Below are 10037 nucleotides of genomic sequence, written 5' to 3'. Positions count from 1 at the left end.
TGAGCACATAGTAATTTGACGCACGACGCACTTTGTATCCGTTTTAGAGACTTTACTGGTATTAAAGCAAAAAATAAAAGGCATATACAACAAGTGGTTCTTGTAGTGGTGTAGTGGTAAAAACAATGTGTGCTCTCAGCTTCAACTTTAGCTTCTTCTGACACAACTCAAACAGAACAGCACAAAAGACTAATGATCAAACAAAAGAGCACCAATCACAAACATTCAATCAACAGTACACTGCTGCACATAATCATTAAGGCATTACACACAGCTGCAATAACTTGGCACAATTAAGATCAATGCAAAATCAGGTCATCATGACCTAAGCTCGTTATGGCTCTCACACAAAGTTTTACACAGATCGGTGCAGTTATAGGTAAAAACATGAATCGGCCTGTAATAGCGCCACCATGAGGCTGATTTAAAACATTTCAAGTGGCATTTCTTCTTCGGCCTAGTGGGAATGTACTGTACGTGCACAATTTCATGATTTGAGGCATTTTGTTCAAAACGGAGCACTCCTGCAAACTTTGGAAGCCATTCTTAGCCAATCAAGATGGGATCTGAAAAAAATATGAAAAAAACGGTTCTGTTCTATTTGATTCACTCTAAACACTGTTTTAACCATTTTCTATATGCAAATAAATGCAAGTACCATTTTGTTAAGCTTTTCTATAATAAAATAATTGCTTTTGTTGTACACTACATTGTGGTCCGTCTTACATTTATTTAGTGGGGTAACATTTTGGCCTTGCTGTGAAAGGCATAAGTAGAAATGGCACCCTTTTCACATTGGCCTATTATAGCGCCAGCAGGAGGTCACAATAACCTACCTGACCTGAGCTGTAGTCTATGAACAGCATTCACACATTGGGCTTGTCTCTCATCTAATGGATCTGTTTTATCCGTACTTAGGCAAATTGGTGGGGTCGAGTGTGAGAGGCAACTTGTGAGAGTCATTCAGACCAGTTACTTAACTCTTGTTCCGCACTGTGAGACGTGACTGTGGCTGTGTCAAAGATGGGGGACAAGCTGGAGCAGTGTTTCTCAAAATGGGGGTATGCAGAGATACTACAGGGTACCTGAGAGAAAGTGGAAAATAGAATAATATAATAATTTATTGTACTTATGTCTAAATTGTAAAACTTTGTGTGAATCTGCTGATCTGTAAAGTGTTAAACCAAATCTGATTAAATTATATTAATGTCTATCAAAATGTCCAGTTTTGTTATTGAAATATTATGGTCACAGTTTATTTGTAATCTTATAAGTACGCAAGCACGCACAAAGCTCACTGTTTTAGAAACCACATTTTTAAACACGTCTGTTTCCCCAGAGAACGGTTTAGCTTGTGCCTGTTTTATTTTCACACCTTTTTGTGTGGGGCTGTGATGTCCGGTGCAGATGCACTGATGCAGTATCTGTGGTGAGGGTGAGAAGACCGATGGAAGAACATAGCGTGAGAACATGATGTTCTTAGCTATTTCAATGCACTGACTTAATCTGCAAAATCCCCATGCTATACAGTACATACCACACAGCGTCATGGACAGGTTCAAAACATATTTGGCTATGAGGCGCTGAATTTCATTTAAAAGAACAAAAAACTATAATTTTCATGAAATCCCATATAGGCCTAATGGTCACTACAATTATCTCACAGGAGCACTCCATATGAAGCCAATAGTCACAGCATTTTAAATAACTGATTAAATATGTATTCAACCACTAGTGAATAAATAGTCCATGAACCACCAATGGGTCCTGGGACCTCAGGTTGGGGAACCCTGTTCTAACATAATGAACAAATGAAACAGACAAGGCAGGTCTTCTACATGCTATTTGGACAGAAACATTATCTTGACATGTTAGGCTACAACTTCCTTTTGGCAAGTGACACGGCCGTGTGATGGGTGTACAGCAAGTAGTCTACAACACTTATTACAATGTTTGTGCGAGTCTATTGTTATGATATGATGATGATGAGTTTGTTTCACACTCTTAAATACGTGATTGTGTTTTTTCTAAAAATGTTTTTACATGAAACAGGTGAAAAGGGTTGTTTAAAAGATCCTTTAAACGATTAAAGGATTTATTATTATTTTTAATAAATATTTACAAATATTACAGAGAATAGCACTAGGATAGCCATGATAACAAACACAAAACCCACAGGGTTGGTGTTTACTAGAACCTAATTTACAAATGCAGTTGCATGAATTAATGAATAAATGCATGAATGCATGAATTAATGAATTTGTTTATTTGAAACATAGAATAAAAACTAATAAAATACAAACAAGCATAGCAACACAACAATGTTCAGAAAGGAGTAGGATGAAGTGTAAACTAAACTTCTAAACTCCTACCCCCCCCCCCCCCCCCTTTTGCCAATGCAAACTCTATTAACTCATAATTTTGATAATTCTATACACAACCCAAACATTTCCACTGCATGATGTTCAAAAAACAAACCAAAAAAACACAAGATTAACAGTAGTAATAACAGAAATACATAAAAACAACCCGTTGACCTATTTAAACCCTGCATCCGGATCAATTAAACATTGAGAGTGTACAGTGATGCTACAGTTCATACAGAAATAATAGCAATGGCTTTGGGATAAAAGGTCTGTAAAATACATTGGGGTAGATTTAACCAATTAACTCCTATATACGTTGTTGACAGGGGTTCCCTCGGGGGTCTATACTTGGGGCCCTATATTCACCAGTGCCTTATCCATTATCCCTAAACTTCTTTGCCATGTTTTACTATAAAAAAAAAAATCAAATAGTTCAAATAGCCAATCTACAAGCTCTACAAGTGTCAATGTAGATCGGCTAGTTGAACTATTTGAAAATGTTTTTAAAAATAGTAAAATAAAATGGCAAAGAAGTTTAGTGATAATGGGTATGGCACCGACAAAAATAGGGCCCTTGGTCTCTTCCTTTTTTCCTCACCAAATCTCTTCGTCGAAAGTACGCTGCTATTTTCGATGAATTGTTTGCCTATTTTCATAGACCAGGAAAGAAATGCATCTGGGATATCAGAATGTGTTATAAAACAATTTTTAAAAAAAAGGCGTGGGGGGGTGGGGGGATTTCAGCCAGTAGGTCTACCTTTTTTTTCTTAAAAAAAAAAAAAAGTCTCCTAGGCCTATGACATGCCCAAAATAGGGACACCAGGGTTAAAGTGGTACACCAAAAGACATATTGAAGAGGCTGTGAATGTTTCCAGTTCAGTAGAATTGGCCTGCGTGTCAACAGAGTGACAAAGATGACAACCCACAACCCACTGAGTTCCTCTTGGACTCGAAGAGGAACTCTAAAAGCCCACAGTAGGATCGCCAGGTTTATTGTGGTCACCTGGTCGGGGAAGATGGAGAGCTGGCTGATATTAGGGGCTGCATGCATAGGACACATGCTAAATGAGTTCAAATGGGATCTAATATGTATGACTCATGATATCAGTGTGCATATGAATACATGTTTTAAAGTGGGAATACATTTGACTTATTCCATGTTGTCTTCTCTTCACCATGTTCCCCTGACATCCTCATTTACCATCCTGAAAAGAAAAAGAAAACATCAACCCAGATACACTGACTGTCATTGATTTTGCAGTCTGGCAGTTTCTAAAACCTCTCACAAAAGTTCGGAAAATTGTAAAATGCAATATCTCTGTATGTTATATCATTAGAAAGACTGTCCATTTCCCTCTATGTCCCATTTGGTGGAGTAGCAGCACAGCTGATTATGTGAAATGTGTCACATTTTCCTGCCATAGTCAAACAGTGTATTCTCCTGTTGGTATTGACTCCACTGGCACCTGACTGGCAGCTTGGCCGTGCTGTACATAGGACAACCAGAGTAATCTGGAGACACCTCTACATGATGGAGTAGACGTAACCTGACACCGTCAAATGGGAGAAGCTTGCGACACAACTTTGTTTCACAGGCTACTTCCATCTGAGACTCCGTAAGCAGAATCGATGACAGACATTTTTTTCTTTTTTTCAAGCTACTAGGCAGGTGATTGGATGATCCCGCCCCTAGCAGCCGCTGATTGGTTCGAATACGCAGCAACCGTACTAATAAGAAATTGCCACTTTACAAATGTGCACATACCCTGTATACTGTAGGCTACACTTATACTGTGTGTTGCTTTTTTTTTACTGTTAAGTGAGAAACCAAAATGTTGCATATTAAGCTAATCATCTGGGGACACCCCAAAATTATAGTTTCATATAGGCCACCACCTAGGTTGCACATGAACTCTGCAGCAGCACTGAGGCCACTGCTGCAAAGCATCCCAGCCCAAACATTAACTTAAGTAATAATTGGGCCGCGCGACCCGGAAATGACCGTAATAATCATAACACGGGAGCAAAAGGTTTTTTTTTTTGGTACGCCAAATGGCCAGTCCGCCCCTGCCGGCCTAAAAATGTCCTAGCGGCAACGCTGGCACACACATATTCAGCTGCTCTTCTCATGCCACACAAATGGGCATTGTAAAGATAAATGGACAAACTTTCAAATTACAATGCTACTACTATGCTGCACCTCTCACTTGCAGCCAATCAGCTCCTCTCCCTTACTCATGTGTACACAAGATGTGTTGCCCTTCAGCATTTACTGTATGCTAATTCATCAAACAGTACGGTTTGTGAACAGTTTGTGTGGCAGGTCTGTCAACCGTTTTTCAACCAACATTTGAGCGACATCACTAAACAGAGTTGTAAATTGGCTAGTAGTTGGTTGTCAAACAACTATTGTTTATAAATATTATTTATAAATTATTGTGTAATGCAGGGCTACCATAAACACTTAAATGATATGGGAAGCTGATGATCGAAGTAGCAGAGTAGGTGTTGATGAAATGAGTAGGTATGGCAACATCTTACCTGTTCCTGGTTTGAGTTGAGAATAAACTGCATCTTCAGTTTGCTCTGGAGCTGGTGATGCAGTGAAAGGAAAACAGTATGCAGAAAATATTAGCAGAAATGATCATTATTAATTGTTCAGGTCTGATGATAATCATTAAGTTTCAATGCAACAAATGCATTGTTGAGGAAGAAATCCACATTGTACAGTGACACTGTATGGATATTACACCTCACTTTCTTACTATTATGCTGTAAGTGGATATGCATTTCACCTACCTTTCTTATTGTCAGCTTTGCCTTTGTTTAGGTGGTTCACCTGGGCGTAGGTCACATCTGGCTCTCCTACTGGTTCTAAAACAGAACACACACGTTTTCTGAAGTTTATGGCTCATTTCTTCAAAAACACAAGATATTATTTATCCTCCAAAATGCTTCTATTTTGGAAGCAAATATTCAAGTTAAACCACTATGGAATGACTTTTTTTATTCCTCCAGATAGCTGTCATTAATTCAACAGTAAAGCACCCAGGGCCCTATCCAGTGAGCAGGCTGACTGAGAGGGCCCTCAGTCGGCTTAAACCACATGGGAGTTTTAGAACAACCACAAACATACACTGACGTCTGCAGCACTTAACCTAATCACCTGTTAGCTCTAATTTTGGCCATGACAGTATAAGCTGCTTGGAAGACAGCACAAACAAAAGTGGTCTATATGCTCAATACTATTATTTATCCTCCAAAATGCTTCTATCGCGCAAGTAAATATCCAAGTTAAACCACAACGGATTGACTTTTTTTTAAATTATATTTTAAACATAATAATAACATTCCTCCAGATAGCTGTCATTAATTCAACAGTAAATCACCTATTCAGTGAGCAGGCTGACTGAGGGGGCCCTCAGTTGGCTTAAACCACATGGGAAAAACCATCAACATACACTGACATCTGCAGCACTTCTCTTAATCGCCTGTTAGCTCTAATTTTGACCATGACAGTGTAAGCTGCTTGGAAGACAGCACAGGTCTTCTTTTTTTTAATTGTTTTTCTTTTTATTATAACTTGTATACCCCCACTGACTTTGAAGTGACTGGTACATTAAATCACTTAAGCATTCACAGACAAAATTCTCCACCATTACATTTGGCTGGTGACAATAACATTAAATTCCCACACAATGAGTTATTGACGATTTGACACATTTTGTTGTTAATTTAAGTTCATGCAAATCATCTTGTGGCTGAATGTTTATGATAGTTTATAAATAACACAATGTAATCTTCACTTCAGAATACAGAGAGCTCTCAAGTGGATCAGCACACTTCTCACTGGAGGAAACAAATGTTTAGCTACCTACAGTATACAATAGCCTACACATTATTTTACACAGGAAGATAAAGCCTGTCATAACACATGCTTTAAGTGATGAACAGTGGGGTGGTAGTTGACCTACTCTATGAAGTTCATAGCGACTTACACTTACAGTATTTCCTCGTGTGTGAGTGACAACGTAACACACACGTGAACCCAGCATACACACACACTGTGCCTACAGTCCATAAACTCCATGTTAATAGTACCGGTATATCATATACATTTAATATTTTTTTGTTTGCTCACCGTTTTCTTTCTTGCCCATATTTTTTAGTTTGATCTGTGAGTATGTCACATCACTGGACTCAGCTCCAGACCCATCTGAAAGAAAGAATCACAGACATCCATATTTTAAATTATCCAAATAGTTTGCACCTGATTATTCTCTATTCTGCTGGAAAATATAAAAAACTCCCTCTATGAAAATCTACATTTAAATAAGCATGTGTTATCATGCATTTTCAGTCACTTTGAGGCTGCCTTGATCAGTTTGATTCCATGTTACTGTGGTTCAAATGAGTTGGTTGAAACTATGGCTGACCATGATGAAGTGGGGAGTGTCCATTGTCTGGACTTCCTCTCTGGTTGGTCCTCTGGTCTGCTGCTGAGTCCTGATTAGATCCCCGGGACTTGACTGATCTATTTCAAGACAGATATTTAACAGCATAAAGCATTAAACAAGATCTATTGTGGACATGTTTTAAGATGAGACAGACTGGACAGTATAATAGATTATCGTCTTGTCTTTGTCACAGATGTGTAGTTTAAACAATTAGCCCATAATGTGTCAAATGTCCTTGTGAGATCAAATTGAAGGTTACCTGGTTCTAGCTGAAGGCATAACCTTGGCTTGATGGTGTGTTTACCGTAGGCTCAGGCTTATTAGCGAACATGTATAGGGAAACGTCATACTAGCCTTCATAGGCTAGTACTGTGTGTGTGTGTGTGTGTGTGTGTGTGTGTGTGTGTGTGTGTGTGTGTGTGTGTGTGTGTGTGTGTGTGTGTGTGTGTGTGTGTGTGTGTGTTTGTGTCAACTTTATTGTTTTTTCTTGTTACTCTTATGTTATTTATATGTGTGTAATCTCGGCATCATTATAAATGAGGGTCTCCCTCAATTGATCTCTCCGAGAATCTTAAATAAAGGTTGAATGAAAAAAAGTGTGTGTGTGTGTGTGTGTGTGTGTGTGTGTGTGTGTGTGTGTGTGCGTGTGCGTGCGTGTGCGTGTGCGTGTGCGTGTGTGTGTGTGTGCGTGTGTGTGTGTGCTGTCAGTGGGAAAATGACAGCTTCGGGTTGGGGGACAGAAGAGCTGTACCTACCTGACACAGCATGGATCTGTAATAAAAAATAGCAAACATGTTGGTTGTTGGTGTACTCAATATTGTAAATTGATACATTTGTTGACTTCTAATGACCTAAAATCACAAGTTATGTACAGGTATGTCTTTCATAGACACCTGGTCAAAGTTCGGAACAAGTCCCAATAACAAGTGACAAACAAAACTTTCATGACTTTTGATTCTTTAAAGGGGCTACACCATGAATTTAAAAAAATAATATTATATATAAATATTGCCCCCTAATACGTTTTAAACAGGTTGTAAGCCTAAAAAACATCCAGATATTTTTTCTCACAATCTGACTGTCTGTCATTCCAAGCTTTTTCAGCTGCAATACCAAAACGTCCTATTGGGCAGGGGGGAGCTACTGAGCAATTCTGTCTGGCCATCGTCAATGCAAAATCTGTGCAAGTGACATCACTTGCACAGCCATTCTGAAATGGCCTGTTCAGACACGCCCATTCAGGAAATCCATGAAATGAGCATGAATGACTGAATGTTTAAAAAAAATATTTTTTTGGGTACAAGAGACACTGGGGAGCCCAAAAAATACTAAAAACCTAAAAAGAAATGAAATTCATGGTGTAGCCCCTTTAAGCTATACTTAGTTTTTGACTGGATCTTACCTTTGGATGTTATGTATCGACAAAACAGGAGCAGAAGGATGGTCAGTAGAATCACAATTAGAACTACCACAATCAACAGCACTACATGTGGAGAACTCTGTTCCACAGGTACAGTCACTGAAGGTTGAGTAGATCCAGACACCGAAGGTTGAGTAGATCCAGACACTGAAGGTTGAGTAGATCCAGACACTGAAGGTTGAGTAGATCCAGACACTGGAGGTTGAGTAGATCCAGACACTGAAGGTTGAGTAGATCCAGACACTGGAGGTTGAGTAGATCCAGACAATGGCGGTTGAGACACTATGACAGCAATGAACATAGCATTTGAAATGAATAGATTAGTATTGGAACAAGTCATTTTAACATTTAGGCCATAGTGTATGCCTCAAAACCCAACTCCTGTTATACCTATGGTGAGTGCATCACTGGATTCAGTGTAGTAAACTGGATCTCCTCTCCCTCCTCTGCACCTGTAGATTCCACCTTCTGACACACTGATTGGTCCATCAGAGTACTGAACACCATCCTGCATGATCAGTGAGTGTGTGTTGTGTTGGTACCAGTAGTATTTCCATCCAGATGAGCCCTCCACAGAGCAGGTCAGTGTAACACTGCCCCCTACAGGTATGTCTGCCTGGTCAGCCTTCAGTACAGCCTTTGGTTTATCTGTTGTTCACATTGGAAAGAAAAATGTAAAATTACAAAAGACACTAACTGGAGAAACGTTGTGGACTAGCTGAGCTACACTGAGTAGATGTCAACATTAGGGGAATGTACATTGGAAACCATGAATACAATGATTCAGTAGGAATAGCAATTGACTGGAATGTACATTTAAAAGCATGGAGAGTTGAATGTACCTTTAGCATTTATAAAATATGAATACATCATACCATATCAACTAATTATGAACCCAGGCATTCCTATTCTATCATAATAAGTGAACAATGAACATCCACAGAAAACAGCTGATCTACAAGCTCACAACTCGTTGACAACCAAATAGCTAATCATCACAGCTTGACCACCCTTGCAGCCATGGGATCTTGTCTTTGTCTCTACCTATCTAATCAGCAGTCATGCATCAAGATCAATCACACTGAATAGAAATTGAATAGAACAACGATAACTTTAATGCACCCTAACCCCCCCCCCCCCCCCCCCCCCCCCCCACACACACACACACACACACACACACACACACACACACACACACACACACACACACACACACACACACACACACACGTAATTACAAGTAATGCAATGTTGATTATGAATTTCCCAGTCCCATCCAGACATTCACCTCTTCATGGGTAGAGAACTGTGACTAAAAAGCTTCATATATGAGTGCAATGAATGATGTTAAACATACTGTAATGACAGTATGATGATATGACTTACCCGATACAATCACAGTGACTTCATTGCTTTGTTTTGTAACCTTATGCCTTTTATGAGTACCAGTACACTGGCATTTACCACTGTAGCCTAGCTCTGCTCGATATGTAAGTTCATTCTGAGCAGGGTATGTGTCATATATAACACCACCTATGTAAACTCTGTACCACCAGTCAGTCGGCTGTCCTTCTCTCATGTCACATGTTAATGTAAATATCTCTCCAGTAAATATGTGGGACCAGTTGTTTCAGGGTCAGAACAGCTTCTACACAAACACATAGCCTCCTGGTGGCGCTATAAAAGGCAGTTGTGAAAAAAAAAATCCTTGACCTCTAGAGAGTGCACATAGTGCACATGACAAAGTTTTACACAGATTGGTGCAGTTATAGATAAAAACACGAATCGGCCTGT

The 10037-nt window shown here is 39.3% G+C and overlaps 1 protein-coding gene across 1 annotated transcript; it reads right to left on the bottom strand.

The window, feature by feature from the left end:
• Positions 1 to 3479: 3479 nt before the first annotated feature.
• LOC311054521 (uncharacterized protein) lies at positions 3480 to 8544 on the bottom strand (the record flags this gene model as incomplete). The annotated part of the gene is made up of 7 exons (XM_084070535.1): positions 3480 to 3571; positions 4908 to 4958; positions 5166 to 5240; positions 6508 to 6582; positions 6803 to 6900; positions 7579 to 7594; positions 8226 to 8544. The coding sequence occupies 7 exons, from the start codon at positions 8542 to 8544 to the stop codon at positions 3564 to 3566; spliced, it is 642 nt and encodes a 213-aa protein (XP_083926661.1). The 3' UTR covers positions 3480 to 3563.
• Positions 8545 to 10037: the final 1493 nt, after the last annotated feature.

This window comes from Gymnoscopelus microlampas (assembly GCF_963454915.1).
Source record: "Gymnoscopelus microlampas genome assembly, chromosome: 11".
Lineage (NCBI taxonomy): Eukaryota > Metazoa > Chordata > Actinopteri > Myctophiformes > Myctophidae > Gymnoscopelus > Gymnoscopelus microlampas.
This window is presented reverse-complemented; position numbering and strand designations above follow the sequence as displayed.